Source organism: Ischnura elegans, chromosome 5 (genome assembly GCF_921293095.1).
Source record: "Ischnura elegans chromosome 5, ioIscEleg1.1, whole genome shotgun sequence".
Taxonomy (NCBI): Eukaryota; Metazoa; Arthropoda; class Insecta; order Odonata; family Coenagrionidae; genus Ischnura; species Ischnura elegans.
In genome coordinates this window covers 73,227,430-73,251,244 of record NC_060250.1, presented here as the reverse complement: position 1 = coordinate 73,251,244, position 23,815 = coordinate 73,227,430, and the positions used below count along the sequence as shown (strand labels likewise).

At 39.2% G+C, this 23,815-nt stretch overlaps 1 protein-coding gene across 1 annotated transcript in view; it reads left to right on the top strand.

Annotated features, from left to right (window-relative positions):
- Positions 1–23,815, top strand: part of LOC124159717 — a 236,767-nt gene that overhangs the window by 158,294 nt on the left and 54,658 nt on the right. The window contains exons 5-6 of the mRNA XM_046535627.1: positions 96–239; positions 12,042–12,359. Coding sequence (XP_046391583.1) covers positions 96–239; positions 12,042–12,359 — 462 coding nt within the window. The remainder of the gene's footprint in view (positions 1–95; positions 240–12,041; positions 12,360–23,815) is intronic.

The window sequence follows — 23,815 nt, the reverse complement described above, 5'->3', positions numbered from 1 at the left end:
CCTAGTTTTGATGCTTAGAATAGTGCAGTGTAGTGACTTAGGTACCTACTGTTTGAAATGTTGATCACCTTCTCTAAATTTCATTCTGCCCACAGCTTGCCTTGTGAGCTACGCCACGGAGACTGCGATGCAAATGTGTCACGGCAAGAGGAAATGCATTCTCAACGCGAACGCTGCCACCTTCGGCAACCCTTGCAAGCAGGAGTCCCGCATGTACCTCAAAATCGTCTATACCTGCGGTAAGTCTCTCTACGAGAGTTTTTTATTAGCATCTTGCTGTATTTAATAGTTGATTGTGCTTTTATTTTATTCAGAAAGAGAAATGTTATAATTTAGGATTACTGGGACTGATTTGGTGATAACTTTGCGGGAATCACCCGCAACGTAAAAATTGTGCGAAAATCCGGAGAGAAAAAATCATTTGCATTGACCTGGATTCGAACCCTTTCCCCGATTTCCGGTTGAGTACATCATAGACCTTGTCCGGTATAGTTTACAAATTTTCACTACTCAAGTACTCAACTCAAGGATCCGGGTTCGAATCCCGGTCAGGGTGAATGATTTTTTTCTCTGTAGATTTTTGCAAAAAATATAATATCAGGAGTGTTACTTTATTGTACGACCTACGTAAAATCCTAGTGTTTTTCTTCTGCATGGGGAAATCTTTCTGCAGAAAAATCAAATCATGATTTCGATTGTAGTGGCGTATGCCGCCCGAATGACGGCGTGGAGTTTCCGTATCCCCGCCCTTCCAGCACTATTCTAACCCCGGAGGCGTCGGCGGACTCCATATCGCGGCGTTGCTTCTGTCCTTTTGTTCCTTCCAATCCATACCTCTCCCCAGGGTGACTAGGCGCATAAATTAAGGTACTTGTTCCTGGCCCTGGTATGTTGTAACCTTCTAGTAAGGGCCCGCCCTGGGTCCTCATCCGCTGTTACTTTATTGCACGCTCGTGCTACGTTTTATGAACGGAAGAAAAATGATTTTATTTGTATGCGAAGACCCACGCACCGATTTCAAAGTATGGTTGAATGAATTATAGGTTCGGCCTACCTCCATTAGATGCATGGGGCACTCATATTTTTTCCACAAACAAGCGAACAGTGAATGCAAACTGGAAATTCGATTTTTAAGCTCTTTAAAGGTTAAAATGGTTTCACCTTTCTCTATTCTGTGATGAAATAGGAGGAAACTATTCCCTCTTATCCCCCTCCACTCAACTTCTGGGATCGAAACTAAACCATGAGAAGCAAATTTTCGATTAATTTAGTTTCGTTCCAGGGAATAAAGTTCCATCCCGGGTCGAAACTAAACTCCTTGTTGATTTTAATTTCGTGAGGGAACGAAACTAAACCTAGGCATACTCTTGTTTCCCTCCTGGTGGAATCGAAATATTTTCGTTTCGTTTCCCTTGCCATCACTGCCGGAAACCAACAACTTCCTTAATGGGAGTGCTGGAGGCACGAGTACCGGGTTTTTACTACTGATATTATTGGTAAATAATGGTGACAGTATATTTGCACCCTCAAGACGATGACATATCCATGATCTTGAAGCGGCACGCCGCGGCGACTCCGAGCGACAATGCAACGAAGCTGGAAACTTAAGGTCCTCTTATACTTGTAGGAGAGTGGAAAACTCTCATTTGCTATCCCGTAGTGACATTTGTAGGCGCAGTCTAAAGCAATTTTATCGACAGTTTAACGTTGTGGACTTGAAATAACAACTGAAATATATAAAGCTGAGATGCAGACGTTGGAAATAGTGTTGCATTCGAGCAATTTATATTAGTAAAACAAAGAAGAAGCTTTAGAATTTATGATTTCTCCTTGATAAATTGTAAATATTCCCTAAAAGGTATACATTTTCTCTAACCAATCATTCATTTCAATTGCTAGCTTTTGGTTTCAAATAATTAAACTTTAAAGGAATAAAATCTAAATATTATTTATCTATTGTAAATTTTCCTATTAAGTAAGTATCCGTAAGTAGCTAACCGGAATCTATTTTCTGTATGAATATATATTCTCAGACGCGAAATGTCTTCTCGGGTGTCACACCGGGTGATATATCCTAATGACCGAGAAGTTTCGCCAGACGACTTCTCTATCATCGCGTGGGAGTTTTTTTCACTGCTTTCAGTTTGCGTTCTGACAAAGTAATTGAGATCATGAGGTCACAAGTCATCTGTAGGAACGTCGGCTTTATTAGAAAATCATCGCCCGTCGCAAAGCCCGAGAAAAGCTCTTGCATTCAATTCTCTGAAAGATCACATAATTAATTGTTTTATCTTTGTTAACTATTACGTTCTCATGCAGTGCAACTTGATTATTATGGCCTCGGCAGTAACGTCAACACGGATGTAATGTCATTCGTTCCTCCGTCATATTAAAGTGTAAGCATTCATAAAACCTCGAATTTATCGTCAATTGATTTCCAAAGCCTCGTATGTAGCGTCAAGAAAATCCGGCTCCAAGCTACAAAGTAATATACAGTTTGATGAATTTTTTTGCATAAAATTTAAATAGCACAACACTATTGGTCGGAAACATAATGAAGATACACTTTTGTATGTTCCACAAGAGTTTTTAATACCGACCCAGGTTTCGGCAGTACACTGTCATTATCAAGGTGAATATACAAAAATTTTGCGAGCTTATATATACCTTAGGGAGAGGGGGGTTAAGACAGGGAGGAGGTGGTGATGGTGGGAGGGGAAAGGCTAACGAGGAATAGTTTCCTCAAGGTCAGTGGGTTTACTTGCCGAGTCCAGCAGAACTGATAATAAAGGGGAGGAGTGGGAGGGGTACAAAAGGTCGTTTACTACCCGTACATTTTTGTTTCGACATGCTCTTAAAATTTCTAACTGCTCAAGAAAATCCAACTTTTTACCTTTACAAAGATTGCGGAGAACCTTGACATTGAAATCAATGCTATGGTTGCAGTCTAACAAATGTTTAGCAAGTTAGAGGTTGAATCGCCTCTTACCTCTTATTGGTCGTAATTTTAGTCGTATTTACACCAATAATCTTATTAAAGTATTTTTATCATGAAAAATCGTAACTTATTATTCCTCCTGCGTTGTTGATTAATTAGTAAAAATAACTCTTTTACAGTGTCTTTCTGATGTAGCGTCAACAATTGTGTGGTCCCTTAATTAAATAGCGCCATAACCAAGTTATCCTGTAATTTTACTCGCAAGGTATGTTTTAATTTTATGCTATTATTCGAGAAAATGATGCGTAGTTTCAATTTAGGAAGTATGCGGTAATAATACGAGCTTCATTGCACGCGCTGTTGTCATGCACAAATGGTGTTCGTCTGACTATCTTTATTAATCACGCACGGATGATATTAAACCGTGCGCCGTAATCACCACAAGGTGCCTTTTCATGAAAACATATCGCCTCCCATTGCCTGAGTTTGGTGCTGCAGTCTTACTCCGAGAGCTGTCGCATAAATTATGGCCAACTCAGTTCCCCCACTCCTCCGCGCGCAGAATGCGTTCCTCAAACGGATTCTCGTGATTCGACTCGAATGGAAATGGTCCTGCATAAACCAATTCATCTACTTCATTGGGTAAGACCATGCATGAATTTGAACCGTTCGCTTTAATTAACAGATGAAACCGCATCTTGCTCTTCTGTTGATTATATTCTTTTATTCCCTTTAGTAAACGTTTTTCTACCTTTAAAATTAGGTAAGGAAATTTAAGGCAGTTCGATTCTTTGTCAAAGTCGTTCCCTTTAATTAACAAATGAAACCGCTACCTTCACATTTGTTGATTGCACTTGTTTCTTCTCTTTCCAAAGCATTTTTATGTCTTCTATAGTGGCCAGGAAAGCTCTGATTAGTTCAAATCGTGTTGTTTACATCGCTAAGAGAACCCCATGGTAAAAAATAGAGATTGTTCTTTCACTAAAGTTTGTCAAAGTCTTCAGTACATGGCGTAGGATTGCTGATGGATAAATTGAATTCCCGAGCCGTATCAAACGCGGTGGAAGGACTTATTAATTACTACCCTAACTTACTTACTTGCTGAATAACAAGTTCTTTGAAATTTACCATTTCAAGGGCAACTTCATCATCTTACGCTCAAAGTGCTAACATAAGTATGATAGATCTGTACCCCAGTTCTGGCTATTTTCAATACTCTTGAGTTATTTCATAACAACTAACCTTTAATGCGAGGAATAGATATTTGATGTCATATTAAAGAATGGAATTTGCTTTTGTTTTTTCATTTGTTTACTTTGAATTTTTTCCACTTTGCTTAAAAATGGCAAGCTACGATGTTTCAAAAGATGGATAGATAGATTGCAAAAATCAAAGGATTTCACGTGGCGTAATATTACGCTCACTACACACAAAATGTTAAAAATTACATAAGTACATAAAAAAATGAAAGTGGACTTGAAGGAATATTTATTGATGTGATATGATGGCTGTTGAGGCATTACCGCATCCGTGAAGGAGTGGATGTACCTACACGCGGCTCTTGTTCAACTTGAGTTTTTGCCATGTAAAATAAGTCGGAGGGAAGTGTGGGTATAACGTTCTTTATCGTTGGAAACCACTCTTCCCTTTTCATTGAAGAGATAAAATTGATCATGTTGCGTCGAATACCCCAGCGTCTCCCTCTATCCCAGTCAATTTTCCGAGTTCTAATGGTTCAAATGGGTCCACGCGTTCGCATTTATTACCTGAGAGCGAAATAACTCATCGCGTCCGTACTCCCGCTTGCTAATAGTGTTTCGTTTTCCTTGCGTCCAATTACAGGTGCATCGTCGGAGACGAGTTCGTAAATAATTATTTCCCGCGGTGCAGTGCCGTTGGTTACTTATTCCCTCTGGTGCTTTCAAGTCGAACTGCTCTATCGCCCATCTGGTCTACTCTAGGGGTCGTTATTCTTTTTTTTTTATAGATCGTCTTGCCATCCGATGCGTGCCCCGTTTCGTCATTTTGTTCGGGAATATATATATATAGTTTGCCGACCCCCAATAGGCCTTCTATTGTGGTTTTAGTGTGACGTGCAGGGAAATGTTTTGCACTGAATCATTTGCATTTAACGGGCGAGTCAGGGATATTCCCCAGCGCGTTGCCGAGGAGTTACAACTGACCCCATAATCTATGGGAACGCGATAAAACCCTGACCCCATTTTGGTGTTTATGTGAGGAAATAGGCGGACGATAGATATACTTGGTATAAGTGGTGGGATAAAATTCGTGCAGTATATTCTTCGAAAGGCACTAAATTACCAAAAAAGCATTCTGTAAACAGCGTTAATATGCGTAAAAAAACTATGGAACTTAATTTGTACGCATGTTTGCTCTCATTGTTATGCACCGAGGTTCATTTGCGCTCATGCACGACTGTTAATCATTTGTTAACTATTTAGAACTACTGAAAATCATGTGTGCCTGTTGAGCTTTGGAGTAAAATAATTTGAAAATGTGAATGCGTTTATTTATTTTTATGTTTGAAAGCTGAGCGAAGATTTTATTTCACTGCCGGAAAAATTTACGTCTATTTGAATTTCAAACGATCTATTGCAATGAATTCTGTGAAAATTTTAAAACATGCTATTTTATTTTCATTTAGGCCGCAATCATTTACAAAGCTCGCTGTGGAATCAGCGAAGTGTCGCTATACCCTTTTATGTTGTAATTTAAATATTTTTTTCAACGTAGCACATCCTCTTTTGCCTATATGTGGTCACAATTTGCGTCGATTCCTCGGACGTTCTCAACATTTCTGCATTAATGCTGCTAAGCTTTCAATGTCTAATTTAACTTTAAAATTCACATTTTCCACATGGAAACGAGTTTCAATGCAACTAAACGGTCATGTTGACTATATATTTACCTATATATAATTATCTTTAACTAGTATTACCAACTTTATAATTTCCGAATATGCGGGGTAGACCCTTTTTCAGCATATACCTATCTGAATATCGCGGGGATTTCACATATTAGGTACGGACTAAGGTCGTTATTTCGAGGGTTCATTACTTTCCGCGGTCCATTTGTGGTATGCAATGCTTAATTTCGGTCGGAACGCACTGGAATGGTGGAATTGGGTTAATTAAAAAAGTCATCGTGTTTTAATATTTCGTAAAACATGATTCCTCAGTGCAGCTGAAAATTACAGTTTTAAAAATCGGAAGTTTTAGAGGGACGTTGGCTTGTATTTGAAAGTCATGCGTAGATTAAATGTGTGGGTATGCGTTCCGGTACCTAAAATTTTATAAATAAAACACAGACCTGTTATGGGTGGACAAGTGGCTTTTATCTGGTAATCAATTATTTTCGAATTTGTTTTTTAAGCTGTTGAAATGAAAACTGACATTGGAAGGTCACCTTTAAGATAAAAATCTTTTATTTTTTCCCTATTTTACGGCGCCCCGTTTCTCCTTCACCCCTGAATCCGTTACCGTCTCATAAAAATTTTATATTTGAGATAAATATTAAAATTTTATAAATACTCATACTAGCAATAGTCTTCTCTATGTCTCCAGAACATTGTAAGATGGTAACTTAATTTATATACGAGTGCATGAAACGGTTCCAGGATTGACATGGTGGAAGTGCGATACATTTTTGATAAAATATAAACAACAAATGATCATTTCGAAACTAAGAAAAATTCGAAATTGATAAAAGCCTGGATGTACTTCGTAATGATGTTTTGTTCTGTCATGACTCAGCTTTGTTAAGCCTCCCCATGAGGGAAAAACCTTTACCTTAAACCTTACCCTAATTTTTTATCTTTTTTATCCATTGGCATTCATTAATTAGTCCACCCAAACTGCTTACTACACTCCACTATCATATGAATTGGCAACTGCAAAAAGGTATAATGTCCAAGGTGGAGAATTTTTATTTTTTAAAGTTGTTGCTAGGTGCAGGACTCAACGTAACGTTTATAGCGTAAATGTATCAACCATCATAATAGTCTTTTTACTGATGCCTATATTCCTTCATTTCCGTATTGATAACCTTGCAAAGAGAGCCCTGGCCCAGAGGAAGAGGAGGCCGGATTGTGGCTTCATCTGGGTCAGGTAAAAGAAACAAATCAAATTAACGATTCCTACAAAATGGGAACATGTCATGCTATTAATACCGAGTGGACATGTTTCCTTTTAGTTGAAAACGTTTAGTCTTGGACCTAGCAACAATTTAAATTTAAAAAAGACATATTGTCCAACTTGGACATTATCCCTTTCTGCAGGTAGCGATTAATATAGCCCCTCCTCCTACTTTGGCTCTGGTATAAATGCATGAAGAATACCATATTTGATCACCTTGAAGGTGTTGAAACCATTGTCAGTAGTGGAGTTATATATTAAAGTGAGGAAATTACCATTTGTTGCTTATACATTTTAAATGTGTGAAACGCAAAAAAAACAGCAAATAAGACCTGCTGAGAAGGAGTGAGACGTTCTATTCACCATTAAAAGCAAATAAAAAGCCAGCCTTGAATATTCATACATTCCTGGGCGCGAGTTTGACCGATGAATTTCTCAGCTTACTCTCTTAGTGCCTGACTATGTCCATGTAGTAGCAAAGGGATAGGAGTGAAATTAGGGTCAACTCCTTATGAACCGATCTTTTCGAATTCATGCGTATTACACACCATCAATCCAAAAATCGTGAGCTGCTTGACCACTTCTCGGTATTTTCCAACAATGAATTCTCAGAGCATAAAATATAAACCGAGAATATCAGTGGTATGTAGAAAATCTCGAATCATTTATGCTTTATGTACGATTATGCTCTGAATGTGACAAGTTTTCCGATGGGCCAACAGCTAACTGCGATATTTCTAATCGTGCGGGCTTTCCTTCTTATCTATTGGCGCATGAGATGAGGCTGACTGCTGCAAAAAATACTCATCTAGTGGTTATGTGACTACGCATTTCTCTTTTAATTAATCTAGCCATAATTTTATATCCATTTTAAAACATTCAGAATCTGCGCGATCATCATGAAAAATGACATCCCTTGCGGCTTTAAAATGACTACAGTTTTTTTATTGAATAAGACAATTAAAGTTTGGGTAATTTTTCAGAGTATTGAAGCTTAATTCTAATGTTGGCCACTACCATTATCGACCCCATAATATAATCAAGGGTTCATGGGGTTTAATTTGGGTTCTTATGTATTCTCTGCCATTAACTTACATCTGGCTATCTCTAATGCTTTAAAGATATTGTATACTAATATCGTGAGATTTTAAGTTATTTTTATCTAATTTTACGTTCAGTTTTTAAAATATTCATTTAATGAATTTTATTGGTAGCTACTTTCCCTCTTTGACTGCATTTAGCTTTTCTAAACATCTTTTTACGGCATACCTCCATTTATTCTCGTTCATTTTCCACATGGATGTCATTCTTATTTTGCCTATTTTTGTCTAACATTCCATGAATATTTTGTTCGAGCTTTTCCCATGACTTCTTCAAATTCACAGCCCCGCGATTCGACGTGAATGCGAACCTGGTACGTGATTAACAATGGAGGCTCTCATATCTCTCTCGCAGATGAGTTCATTAGAAGCGAATTATTTTCTTTTTCCTGTACAGGACTTCCTTTTTAAAACCTCATTTGTTTGGAGTGAAGGCTCACTTTTTATTTGCCACGTTTTTTTTCTTCAATTTATGACTTGCGCATAGGCCTGCATTTGACGTGTCCGTAAACACATTGTGAAGGGAATAGATTCGATACTTGTCGGCTTTTAAAAAATATCGTATAAAAATGGAAACATATTTTGAAAAAAGCGGCTCGCCGACACGAATTGTCGCCCTAAAAATATAAAACTACCCGTTAGGCCTGTTATGGGAGGCATCAAAACGTAAACATATCGTTTGGTGTAGATTGCGAAACTCTTGTATTCCCTTTTTTTTCGAAGCGTGGCCATCACGTGTTACTGTGGAAACGTGAAACGTAGTACCGTTCGTAATATTTTTATGGCATGTGAATTTTTTTGTTTCCCATGAGCTCTTTCCCCTAGGTGACTTCTCTTTTCACTGGTCGTACGAAGTGATTACGTGACAGGATTTCATTGCTGTTATGGTGATACCCTGTAGATTATTGAAAAAAAATTGTAGCTCTTAAATATTTATAGCTCTGTCTTGAATTAGTGGAAGTTTGAACGAGCGTTGCTCAAGTTTGAATAACGTGTGTTTCTATACGATGCATCTTTTAGCAACTCTCATCCTCAGCTTCCCATTGTGTTACATATTTCTCACCTCTATTCGTTTAAAATGATTTCTCCGTCGCACGATTAGCAATTACTTCTACTACCATGAAGTCCTATTAATATTATACTTCCTTTTGCTTTTTGTCAGCTTGCAGTTTTATGTGTTATAAAAATAACCTTTCCATCTTCCTTTCAACCGATTCTGTGACTTATTACAAGAAGGGAAGACCAAAAAACGTATTCTCATTGTCAGCAAGGTGCAAATGTTTCTTATTGATTATAGATTGTTGCATGGAATACAATTCATGGATAGTATTGAGAGTCAAAACAATGCCACGCATAGCTTAAGACATCTGAGTTTCATGCAGTGTTGAAAGCTTACTACAGTGATGTCGCTATCACGTATATAATTTCTTAGAAATCAAATATTACCCCGTCATTATTTTTTTTCTCCATGCAATTCCTCTTTTCTCGCAAAGTTGAATAAATCATCCTTCCCGGTAGAGATTTTTGAAATCTGATTCGATCCTTTGCCGGCGAATAATTCCGGTAAAATCTTCTCGGGATTCCCACTTGGTTAATGTATCCATGACGGCCAACTTTTCAAGTTCCAACTCGGGGTTCATCCTCAGGGCTGAATGTTGTTATATTAACAATAAACAACAGCACTGGCCATTGTATATAAACTAACCCGGTGGGAATCCCGACAAGAGTTTACCTGAATCTTCCTTCGTTTCTATGAATGCGAGCTATGAGAACATCTTTACTTTATTTCACTTTGAACGTGCGAAGTGCAAAGTTTTACATAAATACATATACCTAGCATACGTAACCTTCAAGCCCAAGTACTCAACAGACCTTGCTCGTATCGAAGGGCTAAAATTGTATCCGTTTCAGTGCGGGGAAGGGCAGGTTTTAGAGTTGATAATACGATCTTGGCCGCCGGCATGCAACTGGGGTAAACAACCCCCTTGTCGCATCTGAGGTTGTGCTTTGCTTCCGCATGTGGGGACGGGTCGTAAAGATCGCTAGGTTAGTCTCTCCCGTTTCACGATCGAGGCCCGCGGCTCATCGGGGAGGACTGAAAAATTTAGCCCTCAAAGCCCGACCCCCACGGCTCGCGTGGGATTTGCCGTTACTTATTAACGAACGCGTGCGAACGTCCTCTGCTTAAGCACTCCACTGAGATGGCTACCTTACCTTCCCGTGGCCGGAGGTTTCTTCTTTTTTTTCATTACCGATGAGCTCGTTTGCTTCCAACACAACCTCCGTATCAATCACTTCGCCACGCTCTTCTTGCCTCCGTCTTACGCCACGCCGTGTGTGTAGGTAACTGATAGCAGTGATTTCCCTCCCCCTCCTACCTCAAGCTCGAAGCCGCAAAAGCCCTTGCCGTAATTGGTTCTTCTCTTCCTCTCCTTTAGTTTCTTTTTTTCCTTGTCCAGTGTTTCGCGTATCTTTCTTATTCCTAACTCATAGCTAGCTATTTTTTTGGGTATAGAGCGATGGAATTTACAGCATTAACAAAATTCTCAGTACTCGCGTCACTCAAATTTTTTAAATTTTAATATACCGTGACTAGCCACGGTGATAACTCTACGGAGTCACCTAAAATGCACAATTTTTGCGAAAAAATCATTCCCCTCAAACCCGGATCTCCTGATATGTGGTCGAGTGCTTTAGCCACTTATGCTACCGAGGCGTCATTCTCCACTGTGAGTATTTGTGGACTATAGCGGACAAGATGGTTTGGACTGCTGAGTTATCACCGTCTCAAAGTGCGCACGACTTGGACTGCTAGTAGCATTCTTATTTTGTTTTTAATTTTCATGTGAGTGACTTTGTTCTACTTGGAATATTCTCGTGAAACTATTTCATCAGCTACAGTGGAATGAAAGATTTGCGTTTGTTTAAGGAAAGTCAACCCGTGTCGCAGTTATAATAATTAGGAGGAAACAACTTGTCAGTGCAGCTTGTAGCATTATATAGCATATGCACTCCAATCGACGATAAAATTACGTCACGGTAGCAAATCGTGATTGGTATCCCTACTTTCTAGTTTAAAAGGTGAAAATTTTCATCATATTCAAGGAGGTATGTTTACGGAGTTTATCCAAGAATGAGATTTAATTTTCGAGAGGGACTATTCAGCAAATGTATCTGCCATCAACAGGGCTAACAACTCTTCATGAACATCCAATGCCAAATCGCGCAATGATGAGTGTATCCCGTAACCAGATTATTTTTAATTTTAGCAGAACTTAGGGGATTATTATAAATATTGTGAAATTTTAACAATGAAACAACATCCATAATGAACATAAAGAATTCATATTTATCGAAATAAATTCATTGGAAGAAATAAAATGATTTTTTACGACTAGCAATAGCTATTTTATCGATGTATTTAACTGGATAAATTACCATTATTATTAATAAACTATTCTACCGATTAAGATAGATTTATAGGGAGTACTTAGGAAAAACTCTGGGAGCCTCCCTTTCCATCAAGCACTTCCCTTTTCAATTCCCTGTAAGGGCTACTCCCTTTCATTCTATCTAAAAATCCTTATCTTTTCCTTCCTTCCCTCGTTTACCTAACATTCTACCCTCTAGCACTGTTTAACATGAAATTATAATCATTCTTACTATATTTCACTGTTAAGCGTTGATTACAAACTACAAAATATCATTTCATTAATACCATTCCATTTGAAAGGAGCCACAGAAAAAATAAATAGAGGATAGGAGTTCAATATTCATAAAATAAATTGGTATTCATAAAATAAAGGGGTTAATAATCCCTCCATTGTCTACATTCTCTTTCCTGTACAGTTCCGCGCAAGGTGTTGAAGGAGCGTTACGAGGAGAAGACGGAAGATGGAGACTGGGGCCAGGGCGATGACGACGAAGACGAGGAAGAGGACCCATCGAGAGCCAACGAGGAATACGACTCGTACGGCGGCAACGACGAGGACCTCTTCCGAGAGTCGAGCCCCTTCTCGCCGCCGCCTCTCAGGCCCGACGACGAGGACGGCGAGTTCGGCGGGGGGCCCGGCAAGGCCCAGCCGTCGCTCGTGGGCAAGGCCGTCCCAGGGGGCCCGACGCCCAGGCCCCATTCCAAAGGGGGCTCGCTTCCTGCGCAGTCCGGCGGTGAGTGTTCTGAGAAATCATCAGATTGCCTCTCTGTACAGCTGCACGCACACCTCACTTCACGCTGCGAGTACCCTGGGATGTATAAAGAATGTGTTTGTAAAGAAAGGAGGAAAACATAATAACCCTTTAAATATTGAAATCGTTAGTTAAAGAGTGTAAATATTGAAGAGTTAGTTTTTCCCGGTGTGTAGTTAGAAGGAATAATTCTCATATTTATCTCCGGGTGTGGTTTTGTGTAATTGGTCCCAAATTTTCTTTTGACATGTATCTATATGTGCGCATTAAATATTTGTATTTTTCAAATTAATTATCAAGAACTTTTCTCATTGTAAGTAAAAAATCATAAGGTTTATTCAGTTCTGGATGTTTTTACGAAAAATATTTATTTCTCTTTTTTATCTCTGCTTCTAATGGAATATACCTCAAGGAGGTTGCAAGTTAAATATTTCCATGCAGATTTTGTATGCCTCTAAAATATATAACGAGCAATCCATTCTTTTTTGCAAGCAGACATTTCAAATGAAGCACTTTGCTACTGTGAAAATCATTTAGCTATACTCCCCACTTCGGTGAATTAATTACTTTTACTCATCCATGGTGCGCAGTCGATCGCCACTTTTATGGATATCGTATTTTGCTCCGCTACAGTTACATTTGATGCTATCTATTCTCTGTCATAACCTATGCTTTATATTTATAAAACCAGGGTACTCCAGCGTGAAATGAGTTTTGAAAACTGCCGTTTCCTGTTCATGTCGAGTGTGCATAACTGTATATTGTATGTTGGTGATGTTTGGTCTTGCTTACATTGTTGTTTGTATTCATTTTTTTGCTGACGTATGTCACGCTCCAGATTTAGAGTGGATGAATTGGTTTGGCTGTAGGCCAAACAGATGTGCAGTTAGCATGTTGATGGAAACGGCTCAGCAACTTAAGTGGGGTGGAAAGTAATATGTGCTGGACTGGAATAAAATTCTGTGGGAGGAAGCAGACAGGGAGAAGTTGACGCCAGATACTATTTCGTGGCATGTCAATATCCCGAATTGATTCGGAGTAACAGTTTATTTTGAATGATACTCGCACGAAATTAATCCAATTTTCAGAAAACAGTAACTTGTTAAACGCATTACATGAGCTGGTTCCATCGATTGTTTAGCATAAATGAGGAGAAAATACAAGAGCTCACTGCTGTCAATATTGTAAATATGCAAAATTAGCTTATAGCGTTTTCTAGTCGTGATAGACTGTAGAGCTTCATTGTTTTTTTGTTTCTGTGGACATAATGTGAAATTCGATCGCAGAGGTGGTCAATTCGAGATGAAAAAGTGTTTTCCTTTAACGCAGAAATGAGTTACAAAAACTAATGCGATCAAATCTACTGGTGTCCCACTTTTCATGACTTGATCCATTTATAACCGTGATGGTGAGTCTTTGAAGGGGAGGCTTTGATTGGAAATCTTACCGCATCGGCATTTTTAGAAAAAAAGGAAAACATTTTCATCGATTGACTTCCTGTGCTTACACATCTTTCTTTCAGGGCAGGGATGCTGCCGTAATGAAAGGAAGTATTTTCTCTTTGAAGTCGTGATTTTCCTCCTTTTATTGCCTAATCGTAGTCACTGCATTATGCAATTATATCTTCAGCTCTTTATCTCCTCTTTCTTATCTTTATTTCTCTTTAAGTGGTTCGCTTTCTCCTTCCTTATGACTTATTCATGGCGTAGCTAGACTCTTTGCATGCCGTTCACCACCTCTTCTGCATATTTTAATGATGTTTCCAGCCTTCCTGAGTGTGGGAGATCGGGATCCACTTACATCCACGGTGGCGTTGCACCCATCGTTTTTCGTGTGAAAGACCTTCACCCAATAATTCCTTTACCTTTCATCGTTGCAGCTCTGTAAGCCTATGAAAAAAGCTTCCAGCCGATTACTGTGTTCCATTTCTTTGCATTCCTTAAATTTTACAATAATTATTTTTATGCACTCCGTACTCTTTGTGATTTTGCGTCGACTTTCATATTAATGTCACGTTTGTAGTGGTACCTTTACGTTTTCGGTGACTGTGAACATGTTTTAGTACGAGCGTGATGCGCCCGCTCCCAGCGGGCTTCCCCCGCTCTTTTCAATGCAGGTCCACAGAGGGATAGTCGCGTTTCTAATTTTAAAATGTAGAAAAGAAGGCAGGGTCTTATGTACAAATTTAATTGGAATGTTCATGTACAAATTGAGATCAGAGGACTTCTTTAAACACAACATTGTAATTACACTATCCTCTGTTAAACGCGCATGATGACTAATACTTACGTATCAACAGGAGACTTGAATGTGAAATCAGCCGCATTTTGGTAAAAGTTATGTAAAGAATGCGAGATATTGTTGCAAATGAACAAATGTATCAGTTCGTGCGCCGTTAACCTCAGGAATATTTACCGGTTTTTGTTTTTTCTGTGTTTTTTTAATTTATTTAAAAACCAATTTCAGGAAACAATAGAAATATTTGTAAGATATGCCGTCGCATGTTCTCTGATAAATTCTGTGCATTTTGGTACCTAATTTGTAGAGTTTGGTTGCGTTTAAGTTGAGAAAAAGGTATCTATATAGTAGAAATAATATAGATGATTCCTCAAATTTGTGCGCGCTCTATCAGCCCTGCATCTATGTCTTTACCTGGATGTTTTATAGATTTCAAATTAATTATTATCACCATTTGTCTTCCATCATGATTAATCCCGGTGATTCGTATTCCTTGAACATGAATTTGATTTTAAATAAAGGAAGGTGGTTCTTCATTATAACTTTCTAGGGTGTCCATGAAGGAAAATCCGTCCATCCGAACCAAAATATTAAAAAAAAAATTCTAAACAATCTTATGTCTCATAAAGGTAAAAACGTTATTTTTGGTGGAAAAAAGGTAAAGGCATTCATTTTTCCTATCGAAGCTCAGGTGCTTGCAAAATATAATATTTTCTCCAGGCTGCTCCTTTCAGGGATTCGGATAAAAAAGGAATATATGCATTAATAAGCTTAAAAAGTAAATAGGAGGGCAGAAAGTCCTTGGAATACCTTTATCAAGGTAGCAAGTATAGCCTACGACGACGACGCCATGTAAATATCCCTAAGGAAGGCGAAAGACGAAGTCTAGCACTTCATCATTCTCCTTATTAAGGGATATTCCTCTTCCAATGCGTCCACTTCACCTTCTACATTCCTCTCCACGCCAATATTTTGAACGCCCTTAGTCTCCTCTCATCCTCCATCCTCAACGTTCAAGTTTCCGCACTATTGTCCGAAAGAGGGGGCAAAATATTTGTCGGCTTCCTTTTCTCACTCTATTGTACATAAGGCAATACGGAGATATCAGTTCCTCCTCACTCATGTTTCCTGACATTCCACGAAAAATATTCTTTCTATCAAGGGTAATACTAAATTGAGGAGGTCCAGTTCCATTAAATTAAGGTTGATTACTGTTGCCGATCCGGCCACGTTTTAATCGATTTTCATAAATGTCCCCTGCGCGGCGATGTTTGTTTTGCGATTCAATTTTTTTACAAAATTTTGCAGTACTGCGTTTGCAATCGCAAAGAATGGTATTGAATAGCTATGAATTTGATAAAACGTCATCATGAATATAAATTTTGTAAAATACTTAATTATACCTTATTCCCCCCTTCAAACTCGGATCACTTCGCCCGTTCGGGATGCGGTGGCGACTTCTTTAAACCAAATAGACCGTGAGGTATCCCGGCGAATTATATTGATAAATCTTCTAGGGTATGGCAAGATTGACTTATTATTTGCATGGTACTTGGAGGAGGCGACCGACAGCTGCGGTCATTAGCGCCATGAGGAAATGGTAGGGAAGGAAGGGTGGAGAGAAACCCGGCGTCGGCATTAGCCTGCTCGTAACGAAAGGCGTCAAGGGGACCACGGCTTAATGTCCCATCCGACGGACTAAGTGCTGCGCTTGGAATCTCCTCCCGATAACATTCAAGCAGGGACCGGACGGTCTCTGAAAATTTTTTGAACCTAGGTTTTCGCACCCGGAAGCCGTTATAAACGAAGTCTCTGAAAATCTCTGCCACCGCCGGGATTGGAACTCGACCCCACGGGGTAGGAAGCCAACACTCCAGCTACCACACCAACCCGATCCCCATGACTTGGTATTGACGTCACTTATTCTTTCTCAGTCCTAGCCCTGATGACGACCAAGAATTTTCTCGTCAAAACGTTGGCCTTTAACAGCCTTACCCAGTGCCAAAGCCTATAAGATGTCATTAATTCTTCAAACCCAATTAAATGCGTAGTGAGTGACGGCACATCTGGAGGCCGACTTGAGGATCCCACTTTTGTAGTATTCGTGCTTTCTACCTAGGGGACTGCATAGAGGAGGCCCAATTCCATCCCATAGAAGGCATTCCAATGACTTCTGTTGTCATTTCCGTCGCATTTTAATCGACTTTCTAAAATGTCCTCAGCGCGGTGATGAGTGCAATGCGACCCACTTCTTTCAAAAGTTTTCGTTATAATGCTTGTAATTGCAGGGAATAGCATTGAAAAGTAATGAATTACATAAATGACTTCGTCATGAATGAAGGTTTTGGTAGACACCCCTAGTAATACCTTATTTCCCCGCGAAATTCAAATCAATATTTCCGTCAGCGACGCGAGTGGCAACTTCTGTATACCCATTTAAATGCGTGGTGAGTGACAACCAAGGATGTTGTAAATATACTGGAGGGGGCACCACTGGTTCCGTGCGTTGAGCGCAGTGTGTCAGGAATGGGGGTGCTTGGGTAGGAAATCCACGCCCACTTTGACCAAAACATTGATTTCTTTATTTCAATAGTCCGACACCGTGTACCTCACCTCCGTAATTATTCTCGCTCTGAAGTAATGTCTGCCCTATCATTGGTCCCACTATCCTCCCGAAGGAATTTCCACGATATTTCCTTCATTTACAATGCCTTAAATGGCAAGTTCCGATCCTCAGATATGCTGCCTTTCTTTTCACTCCACATTCCCACCCGCGCCGTCCGTAATAACCACCTACTACACCAACCTAAATTCCGCCTTTCTCTCTCTCAGAGATCACTTTTTTACAGACTCCGTACCTCCTTCAATTCCATTTCGAGTACTCACCCTTCCCTGGATCTTTCAATGCCCATAAGATTATTCAAGAGGCAACTTCGAAAAGCCATCTACTGAATCCCTTTTTTTTCCCTTTTTTATATCCTTTTTATAGTTTTTTTATAGTTTATATTTGTTAAAGCTGCAGATTTTATGTTTTGTATTCAATGTAAAGGCCATTATGGCTGTGTTTGAATAATTTAATAAATAAATAAGAGTAAATGCTATCTATTTGGTGACATATTCGGTGATGGTTGTTACATTAACACTAGAACCGCTGAACTTTCCAACCCCACCAAAACCGCGGCATAGGACTTCTTTGTTCCATTGACAAAATACGTTGATCCTGTCATGTTTAAGTATAATTGACGGTTTTTTTGTGGTTTATGTGAAAAAGACACGTGTTTAGGTAATGTTTAAAACGTTTTATTAAGTATAACTAGGAATACAGTAAACTTATTTTGACGTGTTGGTTGCAAGCTCAGACCTGCAGACGCGCCGGGCAGAGGTGACGCGGCCGGCGCTGCGTGAGCAGGCGGCCGGCGCAGTGCACAGATTATTCCCTTCTGCGCTTCCAACTGGCAGAATAACGGTATCTGTGCATTGCCCTTCGTAATAAACTGTTATTATGCTAAATACAAAGTAAGTGTACAAAAAAAACTGAAATTTTATGTTTTCCCCATGTGGGTCAAAAAAGTCCCATCCCGCGGTTCTAGGTAAATCGTCGTTTTTCTCGCGAACCAAACATTGTACTATGTTTTCAATATGACCATTCGAAAGAACATTAAAAATTACTAAAATTCAGAAAATTTCAAAGGGATAAAATCACTAGTACATGAATGGCAAACATTTGCAAAGGGCGATGGGACAAAAAAGTCCCGTCCGCGGTTCTAGTGTTAAAATAAAAGATCGCAAACGAACACAGTAAACCTTTTTTCTATCATTATGGGAAGGCTTTGTGAAAATATGCCTCGATAATCTTTTCCCAAGGAAAAATTATTGTCAGTCACCACAGTTCCGCTGTGCAACTAGCTTAGCCGAAAATAACATTTTACAAGTGTAAAATATCCACTCCCCTGCACTTCTGCTGGTAATTAATAAGATTACAACCAATGGAAATCTTGCGTTAGGGGACCGGTCGCTATAATAGTACGAAAGTATGTTCACGACGAAGTATTATCACCACGATATGACTCTGGACAGTTAAATATACAGAGTAGTATGACGATTGATCGGAAAACTCCGACTACAGTCAAGAAGTAATTGCTGCATTTTCATTTTATGAATCAGAGGCGATATAAGGAATAGAGTACTTGATTATATACGCACACTGTTTCAAGGCTAAGTCTGGAAATTGTCAAACTAAGATGGCGGAATTCTGACCACGCGTAAAACTCGTATACCTACAGCGCCTCCAAATATTTACAACCTCCTTGTTGCCAACACATTTGGATGCTGACTTGAGGATCCCTTTTTATAGTATTCGTGCTACTACACTCACGATTGTACACATTCCATCGTGTTCTACCTTCGAAAACCGAAATGCCTTTGGCGAGACTGTCGCCTTCAGTGGACTACGAACCCGCTAGGGCGAGGAAATCCACACACATCTCCTCAGAGTCCCAAAAGCGTTGATTTTGCAACTTTATGATTAGGTTACGTGGCTTACTGTCGAACGCACACAGGACTTTGCCGTGTGATCCCCCTCCCTTTCCGCTTTGCCGTCAAAACTTGTGTGCGCGGGCCCGTCGGAAATCTGGTCGAGAAATCTTATGGAGGGAGGAGTTCTAAAGGGAGGGAGGACTGAAGGAGTTCCGCTCAGTTTACGTGCCTCAACGTTCGTCGGCTCTGTGTGCGCTGTCAATCGCAAGTTTCCCGAATTTGGAAGTCTCCGCTCCCATTCCTTTCGTCTACTGACCTTCCCCATGACGGAATCTCCACCACCACACCGACTCCAGATAGCGGTCCCGTAGGCAATGGATACCATTTCTTCAACGGTGTGCGAGATAACCTTAATAATCTTCAAGCTCATGGATACATCTAGTTACCTATTACTATATTGTAGAATAATGTGTGTCATTGCGAGAAAATAGCATTGAAAAGTTATACATTTTATAGATCAGATAATCATGTTATATATGATTTAACACTTTCCCGGCGAACAACTTTTGAAAAATCTTCTCGGGATACCGCGCGGGTAAGATTATTTGAGAGCGCGCGAGAGTTTCGGGTACCGACTCGCTACCCATTCTCACGGCTACTGATAGAAAATTCGAAATGAGCGTTGAAGCCCAGCGTTAGAAGGGGCCGGATTGGTCGAGATGCGATTGTTGTCGTGGAAGACCGTGGACTAGCGTAGACTTAGCTCTGGTAAGCATAACTCTTTTAAGAAGAAGAAAAAACAAAAAAAAAAAGTCTTGAAAGAGTTATGCTTGCCAGAGCTAAGTCTACGCTGGTCCACAGTCTTCCGCGACAACAATCGGATCTCGACCAATCCGGCCCCTCCTAACGCTGGGCTTCAACGCTCATTTCGAATTTTCTATCAGTAGCCGTGAGAATGGGTAGCGAGTCGGTACCCGAAACGTCGGCGCTCTCAAATAATCCTACCCGCGCGGTATCCCGAGAAGATTTTTCAAAAGATCATCATGTGTTTACATTTTGCTTAATACTCCTAATTATACCATATTTCAGTGAATCTCAGATCAATTTGTCTGTCAGCGACGCGAGAGGCGACTTTAGTGGGTTATTCTCCCATAATCGTACAAAATAATGTCCATGGACTGCCATAAAAAACCAAAACTGGTAAATCAAAAATAAAGTGGTATATTATTATATGTACCCTTTTACTAATTTTAGTGACAAATTAATAAATAAATAAAATATATTCCCCAAATTCAATGTTCACAGACTATGATTCATCATGTCCGTGAACAGTCCTACATAGATTTTCGAAGAGGTATTTAGTGTATTAACAACCTTTACCTAATAATTTATTATAAAATCTATGATTAAACAAGATAAAACAATATAAGCATTCCAAAAAATTCATTTTGGGTTGCTTTTATTACATAATATTTATTATAAAAAAAACATATGTCCTACCGAAAAAAGCAATGTCCGTAGACACACAGGAAAAAGGGGGAATCATTCAAATGATATGGTGGCAGCACTGAAAAATCAGTGTGCAGAGAAAGATATTGTCAGCTATATTGGGTTGTTTGAGTTTATACTTAGTTTAGTGAATATTTTAACGGTGGAAGAAAAATTTTAACTATAACTTAATTTAGAGGAAATCCTTATGTCCGTGGACGTCATGTCCGTCGAGATCATTTTCGTGAAATCTGCAGTCCATGGACTTAACAGATGGTAACGGACATGATGATACCTACACGATGACTAGTTGCAGAATATCCAATGACAAAAAAAATTTCGTGAGTAAACACAATACTCCTAATGAAACACTGACTTGCAATTTTCCACAAAAATAAAATTTAATTCGACTCGAGTTTCGATGTTACTACATCATTTTCAAGGTACAAGTTGTGATGATGTAGTAACATCGAAACTCGAGTCGAATTAAATTTTATTTTTGTGGAAAATTGCAAGTCAGTGTTTCATTATGAATCAATTCCACTCCATCTCGCTTGATTCTTCGAATTTTATACACAATACTCCTCTTCTGCTATGCACGTGGACGTATATATCATGTCCGTAGATAGCAAAAAAGTAAAAATAAAATAGTGTACAAATATTACTAACGATCTCTGCCACCTACTTCATTAGATTGTATGATTGACAAACGGTAATTACGCAGTTCTGGTTGTAAATAACAAAAATTATTATTTTTTTTCATTTTGCCTGTAGAAAATGTACTTTTTTTTGGAGATTGACCCTAGTACACCCCTTTAAATGAGCGGTGGGTGACAACACATTTAGAGGCATAGTTGAGGATCCGCTTTTGTAATATTCGTGATTTCGACTCTGAGATTTGAGGGAGGGAGCTAGAAGTGTCTGCAGTTTGACTCTTTTAACTCCCTGCGTTGATTCGGAGGGGAGGATTCGGATTTCTTCCCCGTTCTGACTCGCAGACGGCAGCTGGGCACGACTGACTGAGAGAGAGGGGAGGCGGTATATCTCGGACTTCGAGTTGATGTGCCCTCCGGTTGCGTCTACCTTAAATGGAGCGCCGGCACGCCAGCCGCCGCACCTGCGGCCTTGTCAAACTGGGCCCTCGCAGCTGGTTTGCCCTCCCAATCGAAGCTCTCCCCCACACGCTCCGCAGCCTCTCGTTTTAGTGCTTCGTAAACGGCTGTTCCTCCGTGGAGTCTCCCCGTCCGACTTGAAAAATGTGCAGGAACGATCGTGCACTGCCGAACTCCTACAAATTGATTCGACTAGGTTTTCTCGCCATTCCTCCGAAGATTTTATTCTGCCTGAGGCCTCAATCTGTGATTCTTCCGATTTTACGGGTCGTAATTTTTGTTTTAGTACTTGATTATTGGAATAAATGTCTTTATTGCGGAAATATACACACCATGGGCGTACCCAGTGAGGGGCAGGAGGGGGCAGTTGCCCCTTCCTAGACGTAAAAATCGCATAAGTCTTTAAGAAAAATCAGGGCTGGGTTGAAACGAAAATTTTCGACAAATTTTCTTTAAACCGACGAAAAATGATATTAGTGTAAGACATGTGGCAAAAATAACTTTTTCAGGCAAATAATTAAAAAAAAGGTAGTAAAGCGCTGTTACAGCTTTCTTGAAATGTTAGTTTCACTCACCTCTTCCATACTTAAATATTACAACTTGAACAACCATACTCTCCCCCCTAGTTTTGATCCTGGGTACGCCCTTGATACACACTAAGGGTGAAGTACACCATGAAAAAAAATTTGGCTCACCCGGGATCCCAAATATTTTACTGTGGTGAACTACATCCTTGGTGTTTATAGATTTGCACTCGTGCGCGTGACTGCATATGAAGTCACTTGTTTTATGCAGTGCTTTGACATTGTGGAAATAGTGGTGGACCAGAGAGTATAGATTTTTGTGGAAACTATGTTTTTTGTTATATGTAAAGTTTCAAGCATTTCCTGAACTTGTTTTCCTGGAATACAGTCTGCAGTTTGAAGATTTTTGTTTTTTTTTTACTGCAGAGAAGCTAAATATTACAATTTTTAAATGGAGACGTGGGAGCTTAGTGGGTCAAGCTGTTGGCTATTGATCAGGGTTCCCGGTTCTAATTTCGGTTGAAGGTATCGGACATACTCATTTAGGACATAAAAATATAATTGTACGTTGGTTTATGCTATTTACTTCGTTGAAATTCTTATTCATAATTGGCTGTAGTACATTTCGCAGTACTATCATGCAATGCAAAGATAGTCAATTCGGAATAAACGTCGTGCGTAGCAGTGACGTAGCCAGGAACTTTGTTCGGGGATAGGGTCCAAAATCAGGGGAGAAAATTTTTGAAAAACAGGGTATGAATTAATGGGTTTTAAACTAATTTTATCCCTTTTCATAATTGAAATAACTTCATTTGTTAAAGAAATACTTTGTAAATTCATGATTTTTCAATATTTTATTTTCTTTAATGAAGGAAAATAATTGTGTTTTTATATTTTGGGGGGGGGGGTCCGGACCTCCTGGACCTCCCCCCTGGCTACGCCACTGGTGCGTAGATTAGACTTAATTACAAAACTTCGGAGTATCGGTGCAGCTTATTCCATTATGAAATTAATGATACTTTCTGCAGTGGTTATATCAAATTTCGCCGAAACACCTTGATTCCAGTTTCATTATTGTAATTAATTTTTTACACTTATAGACCGATAGTGTATTTAAAAATGACATTCTCAGATTGTTTTGCGTTGTATTTTTCTACTACATACACTGACGCTAATTGTAAAATTATGTGATATTTAAACTATCTATACCCTCTCCTTTATTCTACCTATTCCTTCGTAATTTTTTTTGCTGTAGAATTCATTATCCAAGTTTTACGAAGAAAATTAAAATTAACTGAATGACTTTTAAGGGTGATTTCATTCATCTTTCATTTCGAGTTTTTATACTTTGGTACTCTAAATTGGAGTGTCGGAATTACGTTTGTTTAATAACATAATGAAATCATTTACTCTTGAATTAATGATTACACCTTAATGCATACTTTTTCTCCGTTGCTTCCATGGTATATCAATAAGTTCGAGCGTAAGTATTTAGATTTTCGTTTATCGGACGGTTAGCCACATTTAGAGTTTAAATGAGTTCACTCCATAATATACGAACGCCAACTTTTACCCAAAAAATTCCATATTCGATATTTTT